General features: G+C 38.9%; 2 protein-coding genes across 2 annotated transcripts; one reads left to right on the top strand and one right to left on the bottom strand.

The window, feature by feature from the left end:
• Window positions 1-3,994, top strand: LOC146522753 (NLR family CARD domain-containing protein 3-like). The gene is made up of 3 exons (XM_085154155.1): window positions 1-54; window positions 1,355-1,556; window positions 1,646-3,994. Exons 1-3 carry the CDS (start codon window positions 1-3, stop codon window positions 3,097-3,099), a joined length of 1,710 nt encoding a protein of 569 aa, XP_085010281.1. The 3' UTR covers window positions 3,100-3,994.
• An 8,921-nt stretch (window positions 3,995-12,915) lies between these two features.
• LOC146522752 (nuclear factor 7, ovary-like) lies at window positions 12,916-19,278 on the bottom strand. The gene has a single exon (XM_085153535.1). The coding sequence runs from the start codon at window positions 19,056-19,058 to the stop codon at window positions 17,700-17,702; it is 1,359 nt and encodes a 452-aa protein (XP_085009661.1). The 5' UTR covers window positions 19,059-19,278; the 3' UTR covers window positions 12,916-17,699.
• Window positions 19,279-24,344: the final 5,066 nt, after the last annotated feature.

The following is a 24,344-nucleotide window of genomic DNA, read 5'->3' as shown; positions in this document are numbered from 1 at the left end:
ATGGGCACCAGTCTGGTTCTCTGTACACAGAAAAAATCTCTGATCGAGCAGGAGGTGAATGAAGTCTAATATTCAGCAGTTTTACTGTCACTCTGTCCAGGAATATGATGTTATGGAGCTAATGTCATTAAAGAGCAGCCAAGCGTAACACCTATGTTGTTTCAAGTGGGAGATGGTAGTGGGGAGTGCTGTAATCTTGGCATCTTCTGTTGATCTGTTGGCTCTGTATGAGTTTGAAGTGGGTCAGACGTTGGGAGGCAGGTGTCGGATCGGTACCTGAAAACAGATCATTGTAAAAGGTGTCAGAGCGACTGCTGGGTAGTAGTTGATGGCAGTCTTTTTGGGAAGCTGGATTGTGGCTGACTTCAGGCATAGTGGGATGAAGGACTGGGACAGCAATGCCTTTAAGATCTCAGTTAAGGCCTTGGACAGCTGATTTGAACTCTCTCAGGAACCTCCTGGTTGCTAGGTCTGGTCTGGCTGCTTTTCTGGTGTTCACTGCCCTCAATGTTTACACTGTCATTGGCCATATCATCTGACAGACAACAACCCAAATGTGGTAAAGAGGTGCTGTATTTCCTCTATGGATGTTGCTATTATCTTTGTCCAGTGAGGGGTGAAACCAACATCATTGCACAACCTGGTTGAAATACTCAGCTATGATGTGCAGTACATCACGGTAAAAGTCATGCTGGCTACTAACTGCTCTAAGCAGCTTACCCATGGCTATGATAACTTTAGCATAGATGGTGGGTATACAACCATTACCATGATGCCAGTACAGCTGTCTACAGTCCTTTCAAAGCTTATTCCCAAGCTCAGATGATTCTGATGAGTATAAGTCAACTCACCCAACACACAGCAGTAGTTGAAAGCAAACAACCACACTCATACATATACATCGCACAGTAAACAAAGCACCTGCAGAGAGCTGCAGCATCTATGTGTGCCATTAAACCCTTTTTCCTTTACAAAAGATTTAGAAATGGACATAATAGGTTCACATTGAGAATTTTACAAGATAGTAGTGTTTGTATTGAGATGTTAATCAAAAAACAAAAAAAGAAAGAAAAAAAAGCACCTCACTTTCCTGTTTCTTATCTTTTTGTGCGTACTGAATAATAGTAAAAAACATTGTTCTTCTCACAGAGTCAAACAAGCCTCAGATATTCCCATTTTCCAGCCTTGTCACCAAAATCACAGTGACCTGGACTCTATATTTACGGTTTGTAAAACAACCTCCACTCTCCACAATCATGTCCCTGTAGCACCTTTTGTATCAACAGACTCTAATTGTGTTCAATACGGATTTGGGCTCTTCTGCATTTACATTTTATAATGTGATCTGTTTCAGCTGCTGGAGGATGAAATTGTTGTCTTTGTGAAGAATGAGCTAACAAGGATGAAGAATTCTCTGAATCCAGAATTCTCTGACTTGTCAGAAAGTCAAAATGAGGACGAGGAGCAAAGGAGCAGAAGGGAAGCATTTCTGAAACTCACAGTGCACTTCTTGAATAAAATGAATCAAAAGGAACTCGCTGCCTGTCTGATGAGCAGTAAGAGGATTCCTTTTCATAAATGCATTCTCAAGAAATTCTTATATTTTCTTTTGAAACATTATTTTCATAATTTTTCTTTCCATTAGAAAACCCTCATCCACACTTTGGGTATAAACTTAAATCTGACATAAAGAAGAAGTTGCAGCCTGTGTTTGAGGGGACTTCTAAAGCACGAAACTCCTCCAGTCTGAATCAAATCTACACCGAGCTCTACATCACAGAAGGCGGGAGTGGAGAGGTCAATAATAAACATGAGGTCAGACACACTGAAAGAAATGTCAGTAAAGGTGAAACAACAATCAGATGTGAAGACATGTTTAAAACATCAACTGCAAGAGACAAACCAATCAGAACAGTGCTGACAAAGGGAGTGGCTGGGATCGGGAAAACATTCCTGACACATAAGTTCACTCTGGATTGGGCTGAGGGCAAAGCTAACCAGGACATAAAGTTGATATTCCCATTCACATTCAGAGAGCTGAATCTGCTGAAAAATAAAAGGTTCAGCTTAGTGGGACTTGTTCATCACTTTTTTAGTGAAATCAGAGAAGCAGGAATCTGTAACTTTGAAAACTTCAAACTTATTTTCATCTTTGATGGTCTGGATGAGTATCGATTTCCTCTGGACTTCCACAACACTGAGATGCTGACTCATGTTACAAAGTCCACATCAGTAGATGTGCTGCTGATGAATTTAATCACTGGGAATTTGCTTCCTTCTGCTCACTTGTGGATAACCACAAGACCTGCATCAGTGGGTCAGATCCCCTCCAAATATTTAGACGCTCTCACAGAGGTCACAGGGTTCAGTAACCCACAGAAGGAAGAGTACTTCAGAAAGAAATTCAGAGATGAGAAGCAGGCCAACATCATAATCTCCCACATAAAGACATCAGAAAGCCTCCACATCATGTGCCAGATCCCAGTCTTCTGCTGGATCACTGCTACAGTTCTGGAAAACCTGTTAAAAAGCAGCGAGGAAAAGAGATTGCCCAAGACACTGACTGAGATGTACATTCATTTCCTGGTTGTTCAGACCAAAGTGAAGAATATTAAGTATGATGGAGGAGCTGAGACAGATCCTCTCTGGTGTCCAACGAGCAGGAAGATGATTGAAGCACTGGGGAAACTGGCGTTTGAGCAGCTGCAGAAGGGAAACCAGATCTTCTATGAATCAGACCTGAGAGAGTGTGACATTAACGTCAGAGAAGCCTCAGTGTACTCAGGAGTGTTCACACAGATCCTTAAAGAAGAGAGAGGACTGTACCAAGAGACGGTGTTCTGCTTCATCCAACCGAGTGTTCAGGAGTTTCTGGCGGCTCTTCATGTCCATCTGACATTCACCAACTCAGGTGTCAACGTGCTGGAAGAAGAGCAAACAGCCTCAATACAGGCCAAAGAGTCTTTGGCAATACGTTTCTACCAGAGTGCTGTGGACAAGGCCTTACAGAGTCCAAATGGACACCTGGATTTGTTCCTTCGCTTCCTACTGGGTCTCTCCATGCAGACCAATCAGAATCTCTTACAAGGCCTACATTGAGAGATACAGACAGGAAGCATCCAAGAGAACAATCAGGAAACAGCCCATTACAAAGCAGTTCAAAAATAACATCAGCTCATCTGTAGTTCTGTGGTTGCCGCCATAACAGACAAGAAGGTTCTGGGTTCAAATCCACTGGGAACTTCCTGTGTGGAGTTTGTATGTTCTCATCATGTCATTAGTCAACTGATGATTTTGACTTTATACATAAAATCTGTCCTGGTTCTCAAGTTTCAGCACTGGATGAGTTGGAAAACTATTAAATCAACAAAAACAGTATCAAGTTTTTTTCTGCATATGTCAGTCATCCATGAAACATTTAAAGTTAAGACTAAGCAGATTATCATGATTTAAAAAGAACACCAGCCTTATTTGTTTTTTGTTTTTTTAGTTTTCTCTCTTTGTGCCTCTCCTCTGTCGACTCTTTATGTGTTTGTATGTTCTGTGCTGGTTATATAATGCAGCAACCCCACTCCACAATCATGTCTCCCTAAATTTAGTTAATGTGTTATATTTGTATTTGAACAATAATGTGCGAATGTCAAACTGACAAATGAAAATAAATACTTGCATAAAAAAATCTTGATAACTGATTAACTGTAAAATAAAGTAATGAATATAAATACAAACATGCATACACAGAGCATCAGGTTGGCTGAATACACAGAATACAGAGTCATTAATTATAAATACAGAGTAGAGATGTTCCACGCTGAATTGTATAATTTCTATACTTATTTATTTAGTATTGAACACACAAGTGATAACTTTTATTACACTATTCAATTATATTTAATTCAATTCCATTTTACTAATGTAGTACCAAGTCACAACAACAATTGCCTCATGGCACTTTATATTATACTGTAAATACAGTTGACCCCCTATGACCAAGAACTAATATGCTAAAACATCCACTGCTGTTTTTTTTAAAAGTTAGCTTCTAAAATAAATCTGATATTTCTTCCACAAAAGTATTTTATCATTTTATTACAATTATAGTGATATACAAGAATGTTTTGTGTGTATCCTAATCAAACACAGGGAATAGGACACAGCAGGTGAAGGCAATAGGGGTAATCAGAGGACAGTAAAGACAGAGAATAAAAGAAATTACCAAAATAAACCAGGAAAGCAAAGATACACTAACTAAGACAAAAAAGAGGAAGGCACAAAACTGATCCCTACAACAGTAAAATGCATTAAAGAGGATGCATACTTTATTGAAAGATGGCCAATTTTTTCACTACCTCATCTACACAAGGCATTTTGTAGAGGGTATAGGCAGTTTGTCTTAAAACAGCAACGGTTTTCAACTATTCTCGAAATTTCAAATTTTTCTCAGAATGAAAAATGATGATCAATTTTTTTTCTTAACGGACACTAACACATGTGCTCTTTAATCTCTTTGTGTGTTTTCCTTGCAACACCCAAATTTACCCTTTCTGTGTAGCAACAGGAGCGGCAACAAGAGGTTGCTGGGAAGATTAAGCCAGGCTCCTGATGACATTAAAACACATCCAAGATGTGCTCCTGTGATATACACTACAGACCAAAACAGATCCCAAACAAACTTCAACACCAGCATTCCCAGTATGGTCACAATGGTGTAAAATGCTCTCTTCTTTGATTGGTCAACCCTGTCTCTGTTCCTGCTCTCTTCTCTTGGGCCTGGATGAATTAAGACACAGAGAACAGAAAGGCTGCAGAAGGAGGAGACGGTTAAAAACAATATCATGAGGAAAAAGTTCACAATGGAGATGATCATATCTTTTATTGTTATGAAACCTGTTAATGCAAAGCAAATCAGCCAAACACAGCCTATGCTGATTATCCTTATTCTGACCCCTCTTTCTTTCCTTAAGCTCCGATAAGTGATGGGATGAACAGCAGCCATGTAGTGCTCCACACAAGTCAACATGTGAAAGAAGATTTGTCCAAACCAGGAGAAAGAGAAAAAAATGAACGGATAGATTAATATGTTTAAATTATTCATGACGCTACCACAATAACTGAAGATACACGCTAAGACAGCAAACAGGTCCATGATGACGATGTTGTAGGTGAAGCAGTCAGAGTGACTCAGTGTTACTTCCATGAAGGTGGAGCCTTTTTTCCTCCATTCTTGGAGACCATGTTGGAGGATGAGGATGCAGACAGGGAGGACGAGGAAGATGATAATGATGCTAAATGCACGATAGATGAAGGAGCTTGGTTCAGAGATGAGACAGTGCATGTATAGAGGGAGGGAGGTGTTCATGGAGGAAAGGTGCCGATCCAAAGTGGAGAATGATGAGTTTGCCGACATCTGGAAAAGAAAAAGACAAATGGGACAAACCACTGGAATGTAGATTAAACTGACAGAAAAATTAAACCTATCTATATGTAGTTTATATATTCAGCCTTTTCCCCTGTTTATTATCTATTTAATTTCTTCTTTCATAACACTTTGTCTTTTTCTAAATTGAGGTTTTGTGGATATTAGGTGTTATACAGTTGAGGCCAAAATTATTAACCCCCCTTATGAAATTAGGCAACATGTTTTCAGTATGAAAATGACCATTAACAACAAGTGTTTGTTTTTTTAAAACGTATCTGTGTCCAAAATAACAAGGTTCACTGATTGCAGTAAGGATATTTTATTGATACACTGAGTTGAAACAAGAAAGGGCAAAAATGAGACATCCAAAATTATTAGCCCCATGCCCATTAATAGTCAATACTGTACCCTTTTTGAGTGTACAGGGTATGGGCTTGAGGTCTGGGGTCTGTGCGGGCCACTCCAAGATCTTGGTTTTGGTATCCTTGAAAAACTGTTGAACTAATTTTGATGTATGATTTGGCTCGGACACTCTCCCTCGGTTCAGGAGGGTCCCAGTAAGGTGCCAAAGAGGTATACGCCCAGTGGTGGTGGACATGGGTTGCACACAGGTCCATCAAACCCCGGTTCAACCAGGGGCCTTGTTGGAGGAGGTTGGTGAGTAACAGTAACATGGATGGAGGTTAGGTGTATTTATGGGGACATTCACAAATATCCCACAGTGTCACTGCCGGTAGAGTTTAAGGCCAAAACACATAAAGTAAATGCTGCACTTAGGTTGCGCATGACGCATATCTTAATCATGGGGACAAATTTGCCAGGGTTTCATTACCTGTTATGGCAGTGTGTGGGGATGCCTTCATGACCTTTAGTGGTGTGCAGTGTCTGCTCTTTGTATTATCTACACAAGCCCACGTTTAACCCCTGACTTTGGGACACAACATGTCTTTTTATTTTACTGTTTAGGTTCAAATCAATTTGAAGTCTTGCAGTGACAAAATAATAATTTGACCCAATTGCATTAAAGCAGAAGTAATGAGCCCATTTTGAAAATGTAAGCAGTAGAAAGTACAGATACTTGTTTAAAAATGCAAGGAGTAAAAGTAAAAAGTAGTCAGAACAAAAACAATAGTCAAGCAATGTACAGATTTCTGAAATTGTATCTAACTACAGTAGGAAGTAGTTGTTCTCCATTACTTTCAGCCTCTGCAACCAAATGATAAAACTTGATGGTTACTTGGTGTGCTCTGAAGCAGCGTGGGCCCACATGCACTTCATATTGATTAATGAAAGGCTTTATCGAGTAAATTGTGACACTCGCATGGTGATTTCGATTTTCCAGGTGGCTCATTATTTTTTTTAATACTTTTTATTTTGTACGTTTTCCAAATTTATAGTACATACAAACAATAATAAGAGAAAATAACGCAAAAGAAACCAACTAAACAGAATGAAACACATATAATCTGTGGGGTAAAGAAAGAACAAATTACACACATATGTAAACATAACTGTTGCGACCCGAACTGGGGCGGCCCAACATCTGTCCAAATACTACACTGGAGTGCATGTGGATATTGGTTGCATTAGTTCTGGTGGATTATTTATTTATTTTTTTTCCCTGTCCCGTTTGGTTCTTTTGCCATCAGAATTATTGTCTAAAGGCAAAGAAAAATGTCCAACGGATTTACTTTACCAAACGGACCATCCTCGCCTTGCCGTATTGGTCTATTTGATTCGCCTTTTATTGTTTATTTTATTTTCACTTGCTAAATACGGGACAGACTTGACTGGGGAAAAGAAAGGGGAGAAAGAAAGAGGGAAAGAAAAACAGCGGGGAAGAGGAACGGTGATAAAGGGCAAAAAAACAAAAAAATAACAAAACAAACAGACAAAAAATACATGTATCAATCACCTGGATCACCTGTTGAGAAAGAAAAAAGAGAAAACAAGCAGAAAAAAAGAGCAATAGAATAAACAACATCACAATGATCTATGGGAATGTAACAGTAAATACTAAATATTAAATATTATTGTGCAGCACGTAAGATCGACAGCGCACAGTGTGCTTTGAGGTAGGAGTCAAAAAGCGTGTAGTTTGTGTGTGTGAGCACCCGTGTGTACACCTGTGAGCATGAGCGCGCTTGTATTTAAAAGGTTCCTTCATGTAATGATCTGATAGAGGGTGTGGGGAGCCACAGCCCCGTCCTCCAGGGCATGAAGCAGGTATGGAGGAGATCAAAACTCCAGACATCCAGAGGCCCTCAGAACACAAGAGACCAAGGAAGACCAACAGAGGGGCAGCCGAGCCACTGTCCCAGAAAGAGCTGAGGAGAGTCCCAGATGAGGGGTCACTCAGCAGCCGTGCAACAGAAGCCAGGGGGGGTTGCAGTGACGTGCCCGTGAGCTCCGCCGGCAGCCAGCTGTTCTAGAGTGACCAAGCCCCAGGCCAAGAGGCCGAGGGTACCTCACCCCCGAAGTGGCCCGAGCGAGCCCCAGGCTCCAGGCCCCGACAAGCAGCCACCAGGAGTGAGCCGGTGTCTAACTGGACGCCCATTTCCAGACACAAAGAACCAGACATAGACATAAATAGACACTGTACACACAATCACACTCCCCAAGCGTACTCTAAGCCCCAGGTCTAGGTACCCTTGGCCCTGGAGGGGGAAACTGCACCCAGACCCAGGTAGTGTTATCCTTTTCCCTGGGGTGGGGAGAAGCAGACTGCCCCGGCTTGGCAGCAGCAGGGAGGCCCCACATTCCAGACCCCAATCGGACGGCCAACTCCTCCTCCTGGCCCCCCGCTCCAACAGGTAGCAGAGACCGGGGGGGCGTGAAGACTCCAAACCTCCCTCCACCCGTTCATATGTAGTGTTGGTGTATGTGTGTTCTAAGGTGCATTTAAAACCCAGGAGGGCATGGAGCTACCTGACAGAGAGCAGCAGGTAAGCGCATAGCCCCTCCTGATAGCCCTCAATGTCTACATGTATTTAAAATTGAGAGGTGGGCAACGACGCCAGGGGTGAGGTTGTACACCCTGATGGTCTTTTGGATTCCGTGTAGTGTGCCCACCGCCAAGGTCCTATATGTATGTGTTATGAGAGTGTGAGTAATGTGAATGTCTAAGTTGTGGTGGATCCATGAGTTCTGGTGGATTATACAAAGTGATGTCCCAAAGCAACACTGCTGTGCACCATTTCACCAAAGAGTGTTGCACAAGGGCTGTTTCAGGTCATCTCCTGAGCCGGCATCCTAAAAAAGAGACTGACTGATCATTTTAAAGCTCAGTTTTTAAAACCTTATGCTGTAACTACAGCCCAGCCCATTCAGCAGTATATTAATGACTAACCTTGTATTGTGGATGGATTATCTCAGTTGTTCTCCTGACTGAAGTTTGGTCCGTTTACAGCATCCTGCCATGAGATTGCATTTGTCCCTGACCTTCAGGAACCCTCAAGTTAACTTTTATCGAGTGGAATAAAGTTAGCGTTCATCCTTCAGCTTCGCTGTTTATATCATGCTAACACAGTTGTGTCGCTAGCGATCACGTAGCATATCAGTATATACCAGCTAAACCAACTTCAGTAACCCTACAAACGTCACTGCTGTTTACTTTTCTGTCTTCATTTATGTCGGAAGCGATAGCAGAGCTGTACGTCTTAATTTGTTTTGGAAATCCCTCAGCCAGAACATGCTATATTATATTTAGATGGAAGCTAGCAAGCTAACTTCCTGCTTACTTCTAACTGTTAAATTTCATAAATTCTGTTTTCAAGGATGCCTGGATGTTAAACTTAATTGTTACACCTGGTAGAGCAGCCACACTGATCATTTTATTACAGATGAAAGAATTTAGACAGTTTTTAACTCTCAGAGATGCCACAATGATCGTGTGACTTTGGGATCTGCAGCAGCGTTTGGGCCCAGACATAGCTAATGACGTCAGACTTAAAAACCAGAGGCACTCAAGCTGAGTTCATCCTTAATCTCTGCTAGATTCCCCTCACCTTCAGAGGAGGGATGATCCTTAAAAGATGGTAACAACCCCTCCGCCAACTAACGAGACCCTCAGTTCCACCAATGCACAGATGCGTGTCACGTGTCATGACTGGGGCTCACATTGAAATGTAATATTTTGATGTAATCAGCTAGCAAGTCAACAGTTTGAGGCACATAACTTCTACATTTTGAGTTAATAATCAATTTTTTTGTTCGACTGTTTGAGTTTCTTCTGCCTGGCTTTGGTGGAGGAAAACAAGTATCATCAGATAGATATGCTAAAATGCTGTAAGGTAAATTACACTAAATTATGGGTTTGAAAACATTTTAAGAAAAAAAAAACTGCACAAATTTCTGTTCTTTCTGCATTTAAACTTTTTTATTTTTATCTTTCAGTAATACTTGAGGATAGAGTTTTAATATTAAGGTATGTTTGTTGAATTATGTAATACAGAATATGATACTATCATTTTGCCAACAAATTAATCTTTAATCAACATTTTTCAGTGTGCCAATGTCTATTAGGCAAAGTGTAAGAGAAAAATATGGGACAAAAGATTATTAAAGGTTATACCATATCAGATTCAGTCAGTGGAAGTAAAGATTATTAGTACTTGTGCTGCATGATGACTATATCTCACTGTTAATTTTCTGGGAAATATGACTACTTGGACAAACAAAAAGAATTTTAAAAAAGAGAGATTTATTTATCTATTTTTTATTTCATTTTATTGTCCAGCCTGACTCCGCCACCCGTCTCAATGCATTCAATTCAAGTATCGTTGTATTAAACTGTGACAATGACAAATGTTTGTCATTGTCACATGACAGCAATGACAATTATTTTGACATGAACACACATAACAAACACACACACACACACACACGCACACACACACACACACACACACACACACACACACACACACACAAATGATGTGCAGAGTTTTGTATATTCAAATAAACCACAGGCAATAAATACATCATCTGTCACTGTCTCGCCTCTACGCTGATCATAGTTTTGCATGACATGTTTCCTTAGTAGCAGGAAATATGTAAAGCCTCATGTCTTTAAAGCACATTAAAATATACCTCAAGAATTCTTTTTATACATGTACCTTTTATAATTTTCTTTTAAAGATGCTGTTAAAAGCACTTTGACTTGGAACTTAAACACATATAATCTTCTGTTTCCTCATTAAATTTTATTTAATAAAAAACAGTGAGATATTACCATTCGACGTCACCACAAAAAGATGATAATGCAATATGATTAAGGTACCTTGAAATATTTTATATATAAACAGTCTATCCCAAGTGTTCAAGGTGTTTTTGTTTTTTTTGTTTTTTTGTCATGCACTGACTCAAAACCTGTATGATATTATACATTCTGAAAACTTAAAACAACGTGTACAGACTTGTCAGTTGCCACCACTGATGAACATATACACACATACTGTATACTACTATATCATGGGTGTGATAAAAAAGGATTTTAAGTTGGTGCATCATGAAAACTGGACACACACACACACACACACACACACACACACACACACACACACACACACGTATACCAGTTTTCAAGATGTTCTTCTGACATACTCAAAGTCCTAATAGATATTATGAGTTTTAAAACTAACTGAACTAACTTCTATACAGTTAGTATAGAAGTTAGTTTTTGTTTATTTTTAATTTTAATACAATCCAAAGGAGCACTAACCTTATGATTCTCTTCTCTTCTCTTCTCTTCTCTTCTCTTCTCTTCTCTTCTCTTCTCTTCTCTTCTCTTCTCTTCTCTTCTCTTCTCTTCTCTTCTCTTCTCTTCTCTTCTCTTCTCTTCTCTTCTCTGTTGACTCCCGTTCATGTGATTATTTGCTCAAAACATATTAAAGCTGCCACCCACCCCACTCGCTCTCTCAAAGTACAATTCAAATTTAGTTTATTTGCATAAAAAATGTGACAATGATGAATTAACAAAGGAATAATTGCACACTCAGTGAATTGATCAGAACTTTATGTTTATCTATAATACTAGAGTAATGTTCTACATATTATTCGATTAAAGAATGTATCTGCACATGCAGTGCTGTTGTGTATCAAACATCTTGTGTTGATATATGAGATATGTTTCTCACATATGTGATGATTTTGGAGTTGAGTGAAGTTGCTTTGCTTTTCTCTGCATGTATTATTGTAGGCTCTACCGTACAATATCAATGGTAAATGGCCTGCATTTGTATAGCGCTTTTCTAGTCCCTAAGGACCCCAAAGCGCTTCACACTACATTCAGTCATTCACCCATTCACACACACATTCACACACTGGTGCGCTCTGGGGGCCTCTGGATTTCTGGGGCCAAGGGCCCCCCAATTCATGTTTCACATCCTGGTGGGAAAGGACTTTGGCTCCCCACAGCCACTATTAGACACTAACGTGAAGAAACCTTATGAACACAAGCACGCTCACACGCACAAGTATTCACAGACACCCACTAGCTTGGCCGGCTGCTGCCTCTAGTTGTTGCCATGGTTTCTGGGTTTTTTTTGCCAGGTGTTGAAGCAAATTGTCAATGTTCCTCTCTCTCTATCTTTCTATCAATCCATCTGCTTCACCTCTATTTCTCTCTCCCTCTCCTTCTTGTAATTCTTTCCAACTTCTCTTTCTTCTTTGTCTTTTCCATTCCAAAGTCTTGTCCTTTTTAATGATAATTTTTATCATAGCAAATCCAATTAAACAAAACAAACAATCAGAAAGAAAACCCTTAAAGACCTTTAAACCTTACAACTGAGAGACCATAGAGAAAATCTGACAATTGCTGATGAGGTAAATTATTAAGCGACTTTTAAAATATTAAAAAACAGAAATAAAAAGATGATCAGTTCTTTTTTGTACTGAGAACCAGTGAAGGGACATCAATGCTAGCGTAATATGTTAAGAGAAAATATATGAGTAAATGCACTGACTGCTCATAGTTGAGTGCACTGGAATTAGACAACTCATTACTATAACTGCATTGTTCATTGACTGGCTCATCCAAAACTGGAATCCTGGTACCACACTCGACTCTTCTGTGATGATAACAGAGAGGAACGGTTTAAAGGTTCAGTTTAAGTCCTTCTAAAATGTTTAATTATCAACCACTTTGGGAGGTTTTTCATTTCTGAATGATATCCTTAGTTATGACTTTATTCAAACTGTTAGGCCTCATGCATCAACTCCTGCCAACTTCGATAGCATATCTTTGTTATGAGAAGAGCCACACTGACATGTTCAGACACAGTTTTAAAATCGCTTAAAGAAAGAAATACTAATTATTTGAGTTGACCACAAAAAAGACAAAATAAGGCCCATTCCTCTGTGTTATAACCTTGAATGAGTTTCATGTAAAATGCATTTTTGATAGTGCAGTACACCACAGCGCAACCTGAGCATCACCCACACGCAAGCCTATGATTTAGTGCCCCATGCATATTGGGGCACTATTGGAATGCTCATCCAGTCATTAGAACCCAGGTGTAATAACAAGCTGGCCACAGGAGAAGACAGATGCCACAGATGTCAAGATACAAAAACTGTTTACAGTGCACTGAGGTCTCCATCCAAAGTCAATCACTCTGACGCTAAATGAGAAATGAAATGAGGGAGGGCGAGGATGAGTGTCATAGCCACAATCCAGGATGGAACATGGACCATCCATGAATACATCAGGAAGATGAACTCTCAAGATGAGCTGCTCATAGCACAGACTGAGAGGGAGATTTTTTTATAGTGTGATCTTTAAGTGTCAGGAAAAGGTTGAAAAATTTGTAGTGAAAATTTGGAGGGTGTTGGAAAATGTTTTAGTCTTTAACTTCAGGTTTGGAGATTGGAGCCAGTCCTCAATATATGACCTGAAAATACATTAAAAAGAGTAAGTGGGAGTATAAAAATAAGAAGCGTAAAGTTCTTTCCAGAGAAAGGAAAAACATTCTGCAGTGGGTTGTCCCTGAAAACAACTTTGTACATCAGTGTAACTGTCATGGTTCTTGGTTTTGGTCCCAGGGTTTTGAGTTTCTTTGGAGTTTTTGGAATCACCTTTATTGTTGAATGTTTTTTGTTGTAATAACCACCATTTAAGAAAAACGAAAAAAGAAGGGAAAATAACACATTAACCTGCTATTTAACTCACAGTTAGTGATTTCAGTAAATTTGTTTGCTTTTTGAGAGTTTGTACAGCTTATATACATTTATAGTCTTTGGGTACAAGTCTGTCAATCCATAACTATTTATCATCACAGATATAAATGCAGTAGGATTAACCCAAAGAAGGTAGAATCTAGACTATTTACAGCAAAAAATATATTTATCGTGTTGATGAATTAAAATTAGCAGATAAAATATCAGTGATTCCAAATTCTCTGTTAAGAAAATCATTTAGATGGTTTTTAAAATTTAATTTTATTGCAGTGAAGTGTGGGTTAAAATAATTATCTCTGTGAATCACCACTCACTGGGAAAACCTAAAAACAAAACTTTTATGAATTTAGAGTAATTTCCATTCCTTTGTTAGGTCCCTCAAACATAATTGATGTTCAAAATGATTTGAGTCAAAGTGATTCTTTCATTTAAAGGAACTCTAACAGAATGAGGTCCGCACAGTGGCCACACCGAAAAGACAAGATAGATAATTACATGTTAAAAGTGAAATCACTTCCTATCTGCGTATAACAAATCTATATTTCTGTTCTTCTTTAAATGTTCTGCTTAGAGTGAGCTGTGTTTCTTTTCCACAGGGTTAAATGTGAAATGATTCATGAAGTTCTTCCATTTTCTGAATTCATTCGTTATTTATAAAACTGAAACTGGTCTTCAAGTAAATCACACCTGAGAAGACTGCAAACATAAACTTTGATCCAACATGCGTTTGCTCCCACTTTGAAATCTAACTCCATCTCAGACTTTGCACCAACAGCAACATGACCCCACCTTTCAGCACACAGAGTGAGTAAATTCAGTAAGAGGTTCAGTTGTTTACAGCGCTGTTATATTCAGTCAGGAATTTCTGAACCCTTCATGTTTTACCATGCAGGCTACAGATTAAAGGGAACAGAACAGAAATAAACAGAATTCTATAAATTAAGAGAAACAAGAATAAAAAACAAAGAAACAAACTTATAAAAATTATGGAAACACTTTACATAATAGAATGGCTATGATGCAACTCTAAGATGAATAACTACAAATGACATATTACACAGTGTCAAAGATGCAATTAACAAAAACACAGGTTGTAGAATTACTTTGAATGACACGGTCTCATGACCCAGTGAAGCAAGTTTTAGCTGTCATAAACATGGCCTCAAATTTGACTCAAGAATACTTTGATATACAGACGAGCACATGGTCAGATCGATGACTCCTAGTTGCCCGGGCCTAAAGACTGCAAAATAGTGATGAGGGAAATGAGGTTCAGCTCATTGTTTTTAGTGTTAAAGCATTAAAAGAACACAGTGCTAACAGTAAGTCATGAGGAATCTAATACATCTGAACTCTGCTCTGTTAGTATAACCAGTCTCAGCCATGAAGGCGTGTCAGCACCTGCAAAACATATATAGAGCATTCACATGCTGCAGAAAGTGAAGCTGCAGACTGAAGCACAATGCTGATGAAGATTTTTACTTTTTAAATTACTTTTAAATAGAGAAAAATATTATACATGGACCCATTATTCTTGATGATTCTTTATTTGGTGATTGTTGGAAGTTTCCACACAGACAGACTGAAATCATTCTCTTTGGAGAGTCAAATCTGAGAAAGAGAAGACTGAATAGTTTAAGGATAGAGTTCTGTTAACTTTAACTTAATAATAACATTAAAGAGATGACACACTGGTCATCTGACAAAAGAAAACATGTCTTATATAAAATAGCCAATGACTCGTGGTCTGTTATGAAAGTCCTGAGCTCTGTAGGTGCAATTAAGAGCTCAAAACAAAAAATCGATATGGAAAGCAAGTAAAGTAAAGTAAAGTCTGGAAATGGTCAAAAATTCTTAAGCAAGGATCAGACATGGTTTCAAAAGAGGAAATAATGAAACCAAACAATCTGATGAATATATATCGAATTAAATGTATGAACCCTTCCTCCATCTTTTTCTTGCTTTCATAACAATTTTTTAAAAAAAAAAATATTATTTATAAATTAAGAATCAGCAAATATGGTTTGAACTACTTGCTACTACTACATGCTGTTTTGGGCTTTTTTCATTGTTTGAAATTGTTAATAAATCTCATTCAAAAAAATTAAATTATAAACTGTGTATCAAATGTAAAACATAACATAACATATCATAAGAAGAAGTATGGCTGTCCAGTTTTACATGTGTAAATTGTTGAAGGAGAAGAAGCATTTAATGGTGATGTCTCAAAGAACTGTGGAGTGACAGCATCACATTTGTTGATGTGTGAACCCAAAGAGCATCTATTGTTTCTTTTGTGATTTATTGTATTGCTTGTTTCTAAAACAACTGACATCTCATACTACAATTCAACTATCATATATAACAGCTCACTGCATTTATAATGAACCAATGTCCATCATGTCCATCTGACAGTCACCAGCGCTTCCTCCTGGGTCTCTCACTGCTGACCAATCAGACTCTCTTACAAGGCCTGCTGACACAGATAGGAAGTAGCCCAGAGACAGTTCTGTTAGGGTGCCTGTGTCATCGAATTTTCTTCCTACATACATCATTGTCATTTAATGTTGGATCTGATACAATCAGAAGAATTTTTCATCAAAATACTTAAGCAATGATCACAGTGTCTCAGAAAAGGTTTTACTTGCAAGCAGTTGTACTCTCTACATCGCAGTGTAGAGAGCAGTGGACAGAGTAGGACTAAAGCACACACTTTAGTCCTACTCTGTCTTCCCCTCATTTATAGTGGGGTTGAGTTTTACGAGTACTTAAATGCTTGAAACTTTCCACTGCCCATGCAGACATGCTGAGAACGGTGGTCTTATTTTCATTTAAACAGCTCTCCTGCTTTCATTTCCTTCAAACAGCCTTTTTTCTGTTTCACAAATCCCCTTTCAAGATTGATACTATTGATATTTGGATCAAACCACCCTGCCTTCTTGGTGTAAGGCTGAAGTCATTTAATGCGGCAAAACAAAACAAAGATAGGTAAGCTGGTAGACTTGCAGAACAGTTATAGATCGATCAGTTATAATAAATGGTTTAAATAAGTTGCTAATGCTAGAGGCTCTGATCAGGCGTCCCTGTGGATCTTCTGCATTGAGCAAAAGTTATTTCTTTAACTCCATCTTACACTTTAATGTTCATCTGCATTTATCTGGGAGTTGTCAGAAAACACAAGGCAATCTCTGATGACTTCTCAGTGCAGCAGTGTTCTGTGCAATAAAGCATCTCAGATCAGCTGGTGCCATCTTGAGGTCACAGTTGGTTATTGTGCCTGAAATCTGTTTAATTGTTCCTGTTTTCCTGTCACGCTGAAAGGGAAGTATTTCTTGGGTTCTTCACACATGCTCATTTTGTTCTGATGGTCCTGTGATCATTCATGGAGGCAAACTTCAGATAAATGTGTTTAGCCTGGTTAGTTTTTCTCAGTGCAGTAGCTTGACTTTTCAGAAAAAGGATCTTGTCATCATAAATTGTTTGCTGATTGTCAATGTTTGTTTTTATTAGTTTTTTAAAAAAATCATTCCAAAGATAAAACAAAGAAAAGACAGAGCTAATCATGTGATTATGGCAATCCAGTATTCAGAAATATTAATTACAGAGAAACAATAATCAAAGTTTATATTGGACACAGTTTACATATCACAATGCATCATTCTAGAAATATCATTTCTTCTCCAGTGTAATTTTATTTAATAAATTTCTACATATCCTATCTCTTCTTATACTTTAGTTCCATCATCAAGGTTATAAATGTAATTTTGTATTCACATTGCCCATTACATGTCTTCAAAAAACTGCCAATAAAATAAACTGTGTGCTGCTGGTTGGTCAGATAGCTTTCTAACTTCTGACATCATCACAGATTAAAAACTTGATAAAATGTTAAATGTAGTTTGGGGGTCATTCAACAAGAAACAGTGAAATGATTTTCCATGTGAAAAAGTGGACAGCAGAAACAAAGAAAGAGTGAGAACAGTGTGATTAATAAAGAGCTTTGGAGCAATAAGGCGGCAGGTAGACAGCTGCTGTTTAACAGGTTTGTAACAACATTAAAATATAATTATAATGAATTAATTTACACTGACAATGACACCTTCTACAGCAGAACCTTCAATTTACCAACCACAGTGTTAATGAATGGAAACATCCTGTCAGTGAAAGTGTGTGTGAAGGTGTGTATGTGTGTGTTAGTATCAGGATCAGAGAACGACAGCTTTCCTCTGTTACAGTTCAAATTCACTCTGATCCTCTGAAACTTCTTCTGTACTGAGAGAGCAGTGTCTGGAGCTGATGGTGACCATGCGTAATATTTACCTTCATAGAACCTTATTCTCCATAATCCAGACAATCTGTCTCCCTTCCTCTGCACAGACTCTGCAAACACACCCAGGTTCCACCATGTACTGTCTCCAACCTCGACATCCCAGCTGTGAGTCCCAGAGTCAAAGCCTTCAGAGCCCAGGACAGAGTAGAACCGATCAAACCTCTCTGGATTATCAGGAAGCTGTTGTTCATCTCCTCGTCTCACACTGGTCAGATCCTCAGAGAGGATGAGTTCTGGATGAGCAGTGTTTGGGTCCAGAATGATAGGAGTGTAGGAGACCATGTCCTTCATGTTGTTCCAGATGTTGAAGGTCAGATTGGCCAGGTGTTTGGCCTGGTTTAACAGAGCTCCTGAGGGCAGCCGTGGAGCATCCAGCAGGGGGCAGTGCTGTACTCTTTCCACCGCAGCCTTGTAGTTGTGCAGAAATGAGATGTCTTCAGCTCTCAGCTCCAACTCTGTGGCTCTGACTGTGTCTGAAAGAGCAGCTATGTGTCTGCTCAGGGACTCCATCTTCTCCTTCATCATCCCACTCTTCTGCTCTTCTTCCTCCCTCACTGCAGCCAGCCTGTCCTCCTCTTTCTCTGCTAGAAACTGGCGAAACTTCTTAAACTGCTCCTTAATCCGAGTCTCTGTGTGTCGGGCCTGGACGTTAATGTGTTTTGCTATTTGATCAAACTTCACTTGAAGTTCTGCACAAACCTTCAATTTCTTCTTTAAGGACTCCAAAGTTTCCTGAAGTTCCTTCTTGTGTTGTTGTGCAGCTTCATCGATGGGTCTGAAATTGTGGTTGGTGTGTTTTTCTGAGTCTCTGCAGATGAGACACACTGGCTGCTGATGGTCCAGACAGAAAAGTTTGAGTTTCTCAGAGTGCAGACTGCAGAGAGCCTCTGAAGCTGTCTGATCTCCGTCTTCTAAGAATGACTCACACAGGTTCTTTAAAGCCAGGTTTACAAGTTGATCATTCCCCGAAGATCTTCTCTGACAAAGTGGACACTCGTGTGTTTTTTTCTTTCTCCACCATCTCTTCAGACAGTCTTTACAGAAGCTGTGGCTACATGACAGAATAACAGGATCTCTGAAGACCTCCTGACACACCGGACAGCAGAGATCGTCCTCTGATCTGGAAGCCATTGAGTCTGTGAGTGAAGCTGAAAACAGCAGACAGGAGTTTTGCTCAAACTCACATTCAGTGTGTGGAGCGTCAGCAGCTTTAAGCACCAGTGTGGGAGTTTTCCAGTTTTCTCTCTTGTAGCTCAGATGAAACTTCTAGTTTGATCTGAACTCTGTCTGATCGTCTCTGCGTCTCTCTTTACTACGTATGAATAACATCCTTTTGCCTAGTTTTTCTCAGGCGAGTCATGTGAGGGGCGGAGCTTAGTGTTTCTCATTCCTGAGTTCAGATATTTCACCTGCACATGTCCCAACATGAAGACCTTTCTGAATCTTAGAAAAGAAAGTATCATTCAGTGGTGCTGCAGAAACTTCACGTTCAAAAGGGACATTTTTCTGGTTGTTTAGCGGACTCAGCAGCAGATTATAATGCAGGAAAACAAATACGGATCATTTCATGTGTTTAGTCCTGAGAACACTAGTCATTGGCTCATATATCATATATCAAAACCTCTGAAGTCTCCTCATTTCTCAGCCTCTCTTTCAGCTTTTAGGAGACCTGATGAACTTCAGTTCATTTCATTTCAGCTATTTTAGTGAGAAATATTTATTTATGATGCTGTGAATCTTTTTAACACTAATGTTTGAAATTTAAGTTCAGCTAAATGTTTTTTTTTTCCTATGGAAAATTTCACACTTCCTTTGAATATCTCACATGAAAAGCCTTGGAATAGTGTTGCAATTTGGAAGACTGCTGCGGGAAAAGGAACATCTTCCAAACTGACTTCCTGTAACCAGTTAACCAGTTAAAATGGTTAGGTGCCAGTAATAAAGGAATCATCTTTTAAAATTAGGTTGCTGCACAACTAGTAAAAAACTGAAATGGTGGTAAACTGCTGTAAGAACACTTTTTTTCCTACTAATAATCTTTGCACTTAACGAACATGTTTCCAGACATTCAGACATCAGTTTAGACAGTTATATTTATCTTTATTCACAACTAAAATAAACAACACTACAGAAACCAGGCATAATTTGTGTTTTGGATTCCTGAAATAAACAACCAACATTTCACACATAGGTGTTAGGAATTTCAGGTATTTGAACAGCTACTCAAACATATTTAAGCAATCATGTCACTATGCTCTCATTTTGATAGTTTAGTCAGCAGAACCTCAGCCCTGTTTCTTAACACTTCTTATCTGTTTTTTGCTTTTTAATAGAGCTCAAGCGCTATTAAAATCTTGATTCCTGTAAATAAAATCTATAAACCGGTCTCTTCTCTCTGGATTCTGCTTTGCAGTTGCAAACACTGGCGTCATGACACAGAACAATAAACCATCAGAGATCCCCTCTGCACAGACTCTAGACATGTTTGGTCCCTAACATGTCTAAAGAAAATCAAGTGCAGCTTTAACAGTACCCTTAAGTTTGTCCACATTATGAAATACTGATGGAGTAAATCAGAGAAACCTGCAGCACAGCTCTCTTGGTGTCAGAAAGCACTGGCAGCTCATAAGCTGGGCTTAGTCCCATCAAAGATCTCTTTAAAAGAGGAGTGGTGTCCTGAAACTTTAACATCTGTCCTTGCCACAACACACCTGAATAAAAATTGTAGGTCATTAGCAACTGCAGTCCGAGGTGGCAGCCCCTAACCCTACTCACGTAAATTTAAATAAAAGTGCAATTTAAAAAAAATGTATTTCTAAATCTACTTTTATTGGACTATGTTCATTCACGCTTGAGGTGCTCTAACATGAATCAAATAGCTGAATTGCCACCTCAACATGCAGTCAAGTTCTATATTCTTGCTAAAGACCTACGAATTTTATCCAGGTGTGTTGCAGCAGGGACAGATGTAAAAGTTTCAGGACAACGGCCTTCGAGGACTAGAGTATGAACCCTGTGGTTTAAAAAGTGTAGTCTGTGATGAATATTACCCAGCAGGCACTGCAGAGCTAGGATGGATCCATCAGGTTTGGAGATTCGGTAGTTCTAACTGCCTCTATTCCCTGAATGTCTACTCTGATATAAACCCAGCCCTGTGTAGTCTCGCAAGCCCAGTATCCTACCACAAACACCCATTGCTGCAGCTCTTGGAATATGACTGGGCTTAATACAGTGGTTTGGAAAAGCAAGCCATGAGGGTTTGTTACTTTTAGAAGGCTGGAGTAACCCGTATGAGTCATATATAAGATGTAAACTAGTGCTCAGAATTTAAACTTTTCTTTTTCAAAAAAGGTTAAAAAGTCCACAATTAGAATTTTGAATGCAGGATATTTTATTAAAGCAATTTAGCAGGAGGAAAACAAAAGAATGCAAAGCAACAATCAAATACAGCTCAGTTCAATAACATCTGTGGTCTCACATCTGTCTGCTCCCAGGTGTTCTCGGGTAAATCTGTAGGCTTCACGTCCACTTTTCCACACTGTCAAGCTGTTTGTGACATCACTGGTCTAGTCCAATCATCTTTCTCCGGGGCTTCTTCAGGCCATTTAGTATTCATGCCGCTTACTTTCAATCTCGCTGTCATTCTGTCATGCTCCCTTGCAGATGCCTTTGTGAAACACACCTCCTCCCCATCACCGCCTTTTCCTTTTCACTAAGGCTCCATTCATGGCAACATCTTCATCTCCAACACCAGCATCTAGACTCCAGGGGGTCCTGCTCAGCTCGCTATCACAGCTGGAGTTCGGTTCAGAAGAAACAGGCCATCATCATCTAAGCACCACATACTTCTATTTAAATTATGTATAACAATAAAGCATGCCCATTTCTTTCTAATGGTCTCTCCTTATTAAAATAGTAATCTTCATAATCAATTCACATGAATTATATCTAATTATCCTACTCTGAGCTGATGCTGATTATGTGCTGATCTTTGAGAAGTGAGATTGAGAAGAAAACAGGAACGTCCAGACCTGAAGATGTGCTTATCTCTGTGTAATAATACAACAAGAAAAGCAGCATTCCTTGGAAATTCAGTCCCACAGGAATACAGTGGAAATCAAAAATAAGCAGAGAAAGAGCCAGTAAACACAAAGTCATTAAGAGGGCCCACAGTGTTCAGCAATCGGTTGGTCAGGGTTGGATCTTCAGATGATGTCATCTGCTCATCGCAAGAGCTACAGGAAGAGACAACTCCAAATGTTCCTAGGCACTCTTCTTTATACTCATTGCGTGTTGTTCTTGCAACACACAAATTTACCCTTTCTGCATAGAAACAGCAAAGGCAACAAGAGGTTGCTAGGAAGATTGAACCAGACACCCCATGACATTAATATGCATCCATTAAGTCCTCCTGCAGTATACACTACAGACCAATTCAGATCCCAAAAAAATTTCAATGTCATCATTCCTAGTATGGTCACAATGGTGTAAAATGCTCTCTTCTTTGATTGGTCAACCCTGTCCCTGTTCCTGCTCTCTTCTCTTGGGCCTGAATGAATTAAGACATAAAGAACTGAAAAGCTGCAGAAGGAGGAGACGGTTAAAGACAATGTCAAGAGGCAAAAATTCACAATGGAGATGATCATATCTTCTATAATTATGAAACCTGCTATAGCAAAGCAAATCAGCCAAACACAGCCTATGCTGATTATCCTGATTCTGACCCCTCTTTCTTTCCTTAAACTTCGATAAGTGATGGGATGAACAGCAGCCATGTAGTGCTCCACACAAGTCAGCATGTGAAAGAAAATCAGTCCAAACCAGCAGACAGAATAAAGAAAGAATGCCCAGAATAACATGTTTAAATTATTCATGACGCTACCACAATAGCTGAAGACACACGCTAAGACAGCAAACAGGTCCTTGATGACGATGTTGTAGGTGAAGCAGTCAGAGTGACTCAGTGTTATTTCCATGAAGGTGGAGCCTTTTTTCCTCCATTCTTGGAGACCATGTTGGAGGATGAGGATGCAGACAGGGAGGACGAGGAAGATGGTGGAGATGCTAAATGCATGATAGATGAAGGAGCTTGGTTCAGAGATGAGACAGTACATGTATAAAGGGAGGGAGGTGTTCATGGAGGAAAGATGCAGATCCAAATTGAACAATGATGCCTTTGCCAACATCTGGGGAAAAAAAGAATAGAATAGTTCTATATCTTCATTCTCATTGTACAACAATAAAATTTTGGGTGCTTCACACCAACTGTGCAGAAATGAAATATAAATAGTAAGACAGCGGGAATAAAAAGAAGGAAAAAAGCCAAATCATTTGAATAAACATACATTTTGTCTGTTTAGCCTTTATATGGTTTGTTTATTCAACTCCCCCCCCCCCCTTTTTTTTTCCTCCTAATTTTTATTATGTATTTTATTTCTTCCATTAAAAGAATGTATATTTTTTTCTAAATTGAGGTTTTGAGGATATAGTATAGTGTGGAAATTGTAGTGTTACCTTAGACAATAATTTTGTTGCCATGGAACCCAAAAGCTGCAAAAAATTTGTGAGCAAATTAAAATTATTCTGAAGTGATTTGAAATTTTATTCTAATCAGCCACTAAGTCAAAGGTTTTGAGAAAATAATAAAACCGTTTGCAATAACTTGACTGTTTGACTTACTTCTGTCTGTAGTTGTGGTGGAGGAAACAAGCATCCATAAACATCAGATAGAAATGCTAAAATGTTCTAAAGTAATAACATTAAATTACGTGTTTGAAATAATTTCAAGAAAATAATAAACTTCTGTTTTTTTCTTTAAACTTTCCTTGTTTTTGTTTTATTTTTCAGTAATACAGAAAAAACAGATTTTTACAATATAATGCAGTATATGACTATGATACTATCATTTTACCACCAAGTTTTTGATTAACATTTGTCAATGTGTCAACATGTGTCAAGCAAAATGTGAGAGAAACATCTGGTACAAAAGATTATTATACCATAATGTTTCTGAACTTCCTATGTTTCTCTTCACAGAAACAACGTGTCTATATGCAATTATTTGCTCAAAAGATATTTCAGCCCTGCTCCACCTCCTGCCTCAAAACAATCAATTCAAATATGGTAAACAAACAAACAAAAACAAAAAAACCTGAAACAGTGGAGAGCTATGAAGAACCTTTCAGCAATAGACATACACACACAAATCAACCACTAAGATTACTCTACACTAATGCAAACCTTCACGTCACTGATGTCCTGCATTTCTTCTTTGACTACCACACACTGCACAAAAATGCACTATGTGCCAGATTGGGCTTCATCCACCTGCTGCTGTTTATTTTGTCCATTGGGACAACAAGTGGAAAGAGTTGAAATGATGTGCAGAGTTTTGTATATTCAAACAAACCAGAGGCA

The sequence above is a fragment of the Neolamprologus multifasciatus genome, chromosome 3, assembly GCF_963576455.1.
Source record: "Neolamprologus multifasciatus chromosome 3, fNeoMul1.2, whole genome shotgun sequence".
In the NCBI taxonomy this organism is placed as follows: Eukaryota; Metazoa; Chordata; class Actinopteri; order Cichliformes; family Cichlidae; genus Neolamprologus; species Neolamprologus multifasciatus.
The sequence above is the reverse complement of the archived record's forward strand: the minus strand, read 5'-3'. Positions and strand labels throughout refer to the sequence as shown.